Here is a 3,941-nt window from a genome sequence, read left to right as displayed (position 1 = left end):
TTAGTTAATTTTTTAAATAACGATTTGATGATTTGATCCTTTTAAGTTTTAAAAATATCAGTATTGGTATCTTAAAGACATAAAAAATAAAATCTTTAGTTAAAACTAATTAAACAAAATAATAATTAAATACTTTTTAATTAAATTAAGAAATCGCAAAATTATTTTCAAATTTATTTATTTATAGAATTTTTTGATTGGTTGTTCGGTTAAAGATGACGTGTTATATTTCTTTTAGACATTAGAGTTTCACTTTTATTTACGTGTCAACCAGTTTCGAAGCTCACCGTACGTAAAACCGTTTTTCACAATCTCCGTCGGAGAAACACTCGGAAGCCACCACTACCGTCACCGTCTTTATCATGGAACGAGGAGGCGGAGGAACGCTCTCGGAGGTTCATCAAAACGCGAAGAAACTGTTGCTCAGGTGTCGCGACGGCCTCGAACGCCTCGAGCGTCTCGAGCATTCTACCTCTACCTCCGCTGCCGTCGCCGGCGTCGATTCGGAGCTTTCGTTCGCCGTCAAGAGGGATATCAACCAGATCCAATCCCTCTGCGTCGAGATGGACCGTCTTTGGCGTTCCGTTGCAGCTAAACCTCAACGCGATCTCTGGAAAAGGTGAACAAATCGAAATCGCGTTGATTAGGACTCGATCCAATATTTTTTTTAATATATAGCGATTGTTATTCGGTTATGTTTATAGAATTTGTTTCTGTGATTGATGTTATCCATTTTCTGAATTGCGTTTTTTGATTGTGAAAGAATATTGATATTTTATTTTTTAAATGAATTGAGGGAATGGATCTTGATTTTTTATAGAAGGTAGATTTTCAATTTAGGGGAGAAGTTGAAAGCTTTTAGTGTGTTTTGAGGGAAATTTGGTGCATCATAAATTTGATTAATTTTGTTGATGAAACGTAGAGGTAAATGTGTATTTCATTTTAGGGTGTTATGTTTGTGAAGTGCTATTTTAGCAACATTTCTTTTGTTTATTCTTATTATGAATCTAAAGAAATATCTGTGATGGTTTGTGATTGCTGGCAGTAAAAGAAATGTCGGGGTAAAGTGTGTGCATGAGTTTGGTTTGGTTTCTTAATTATGTATCTGCTTCTTCCTTCTGGTGCAACTGTGTTCATAAATTATAAGCAACAATCTACATAATATTGGTATTATGTTCTCCTTGTTACGAACAACTATGTCATTCCCTTAAATAAATGAAGTATGTAACAATGACATGTAGTCATAATTTCCTTGCTTTATACCCTGTAGCCATTCCCAATGAACTTGTTTGTTTACTTTTATTGAACAAAAAATCTATTTTTTTTGTCTATTTTGTTATAGATCTATTTGTTTTATCTTTCGTTTATATTGATATTATATGCTGTCTTTGGTTTATTTTATTTGTACTTAAAGAGGGGATATTGTGTTTTCTTGCACAGAAAAGTCGAACAAATAGCTGAAGAAGCTGAATCACTGAAAGAAAGTTTGGATAAATATAACTTAAGGAATCAGAAGAGGAGTAGAGAAGCTAAAGAGAGAGCGGAACTTCTGGGAAGAGTGGTAGATCATTGCTATCGTGTTCTATTCAATGGCTCTATGTATTTTTCCCTATTGACTAAAAACGACCTCATTTCCAATTGTAGAATGGGGATTCTGCTCACGTTTTGAGAATTTATGATGACGACGCACAAGCAATCCATTCAGTACGCAGTTCTTCCAGGGAGCTTGAAAATGCTAATGCGCTTGGGGAGGCCATCCTTTCTTCAATACATGGCCAAAGGGAACGCTTGAAGGTATTTTTTCCGTTTTTTTGTGTGTGGACAGTAATATACTCTGCAAGATATCACTATAATTCTGATGCTATTAGTTATGTTTATTGTTAGGCTATGTTTGGGAATTTGGAGAGAAAGAGAGAGAAGGATTTTAAGAATAATGGAAAGAGTAAATGGAAGGGGGTAGTCCACAAAGCATGAGATTTTTTTTCTTAATTGGACTAAAACCATTCCATATGGGGAACTAAAAGCTTTGGGCAGGGTTTTGGAGGATTTTGAATAAATTTTGAAATCCATTACTTCTCTTTATAAATATTCTCTAAATAAAAATAATATTGTTCATAAATATGTTTATCTTATTCCCTTAAAAAACACTCCCAAATAAAGTGAGGGGTTTATTTATCTTTTAATTAGAGAGAAATAGAGAGAAATCTTCCACATTATTTGAGAAAGTGATTTTGTAGAAAATGGAAAAAGAATGCTTATGATTAATATATTTTTAATTTTTGGAATATTAAAACAACATACAAAGGATTTGAAGAATTTATCTAAACCTTCCAAAATCCTCTTCTAATAATTTTTTGAGTTCCCCAGATTAGGGGGATTTTGTACTATTAAGAAAAATAGATTCCCCAAAGTCCTCTCATCTCAAAGCACTCCCTTCCTTCAATCTCCTTCTTCCTTTTATCCAAAGCCCTCCCGTCCTCTCCCCTCCTAAACTCCCAAATAGAACCTTAGAGAAGAATGTTAGCAAAACACTTTTAAATACACTTTTTGTTATTGGTCTATTTGTTATGTTGATAGTCAAATCATCTAGTTTTGTTGTAAATAGATCACTCCCTGCAGGTCTTATTTATAAGCAAAAAAAAAAAAAACTTATTGGCCTCAAATATAAGTAAAAGTCAATAAATTCAACTCTATTTAATATCCTTTTTCCAAATTCAATCTTTATTTAAAATATTGAATTGCAATTAATTACCTTTACAACTTCCCATAACCTCACTTGCTTCTGTGTTCATACATTCAATTTACAAAGGGAAAAAAATAACTTACCAAACTGGCCTTATCATTCGTCACGTTAATTCCTTTGTACACTCAAATTGAAATAAAAGGGTCTTATTCATCTCTCGTGAACACTTACTTGAACCTCTAATTAGAAAATGACATCACATATCACTTAGCATGCCGTCATTTGACTTTGGCATCAGTGATGATGAGGATATCTCGCATCTCAATGTTAATGAAGATTTACTGGATAAGGATGGAGAGATAGACACAAATGATGACGAGGATATCTCACATCTAATTTTTGAAGATTCATCGGATAAAGATGGAAAGTTCGACACAGATGATAACAATGATGATGAAGATGTGCAATCTATTGTCAAATTCAAGCACAATTTTGATCTGAACAAAGTTCCTGATGAAGATGTTTTTGATCTGAATGAATTTCCAGATGAAGGACTAGATCAAAGTCGTGCTTGAACTTGTCAATAGATTGCATATCTTCATCATCACTGTCATCATCTGTGTCGATTTTTCCCTCCTTATCCAATGAATCTTCAACAGCTGATATTTTTATTTGTGTGAAATCTGTAGTGTCTGTCAATCTTTTTCTCTATCATTCTTTTTACTCTATTCCAAAATTTGACCTATTAAACATTCTTTTTCCAAAAATTGAAGAAACCTTGCTAAGTGTGTTAAGGGGTAATTATGAAATTCTTATCAGATCATTGCACACGAACAATGCATTTTAGGCAAGACGTAGTGTGTTCTAAGGAATTACACCATTCCCTTCATTTGTTGAGCATTTGCATCTAGCTTTGTTTTAATGTTTTGAATTTCTTTTATTGAAAACACAGTGTAGCTTACTTTTCCTTTTACATAGTGTTCTCTGTTTACTAAATCCAGTTTGGGTTTTCCTCCTTTTGATAGAAATTAAGGTTTTAATTTCTAGGAATGTCTAAACTAGCGATAATTAATTATGCTTATGCACTGTTAATCCAATCATACTGTTTTTGAAAATCTTTTTATTTGGCTTATGTCTTTGTGCAGAGTGCACAACGAAAGGCATTGGACGTCCTCAATACAGTGGGAATATCAAACAAAGTTCTGAGAATAATTGAGAGACGAAATCGTGTTGACCAATGGATCAAATATGCAGGAAT

General features: G+C 33.3%; 1 protein-coding gene across 1 annotated transcript in view; it reads left to right on the top strand.

The window, feature by feature from the left end:
* The first annotated feature begins 244 nt into the window (after window positions 1-244).
* The window catches only part of LOC101513492 (membrin-11-like), a 4,382-nt gene continuing 685 nt past the window's right edge, over window positions 245-3,941 (top strand). The window contains exons 1-4 of the mRNA XM_073368253.1: window positions 245-619; window positions 1,441-1,561; window positions 1,645-1,794; window positions 3,829-3,941. Of these exons, the coding sequence (XP_073224354.1) occupies window positions 363-619; window positions 1,441-1,561; window positions 1,645-1,794; window positions 3,829-3,941 (641 nt within the window). The 5' untranslated portion in view covers window positions 245-362. The remainder of the gene's footprint in view (window positions 620-1,440; window positions 1,562-1,644; window positions 1,795-3,828) is intronic.

This window comes from Cicer arietinum, chromosome 5 (assembly GCF_000331145.2).
Source record: "Cicer arietinum cultivar CDC Frontier isolate Library 1 chromosome 5, Cicar.CDCFrontier_v2.0, whole genome shotgun sequence".
Lineage (NCBI taxonomy): Eukaryota > Viridiplantae > Streptophyta > Magnoliopsida > Fabales > Fabaceae > Cicer > Cicer arietinum.
The sequence above is the reverse complement of the archived record's forward strand: the minus strand, read 5'-3'. Positions and strand labels throughout refer to the sequence as shown.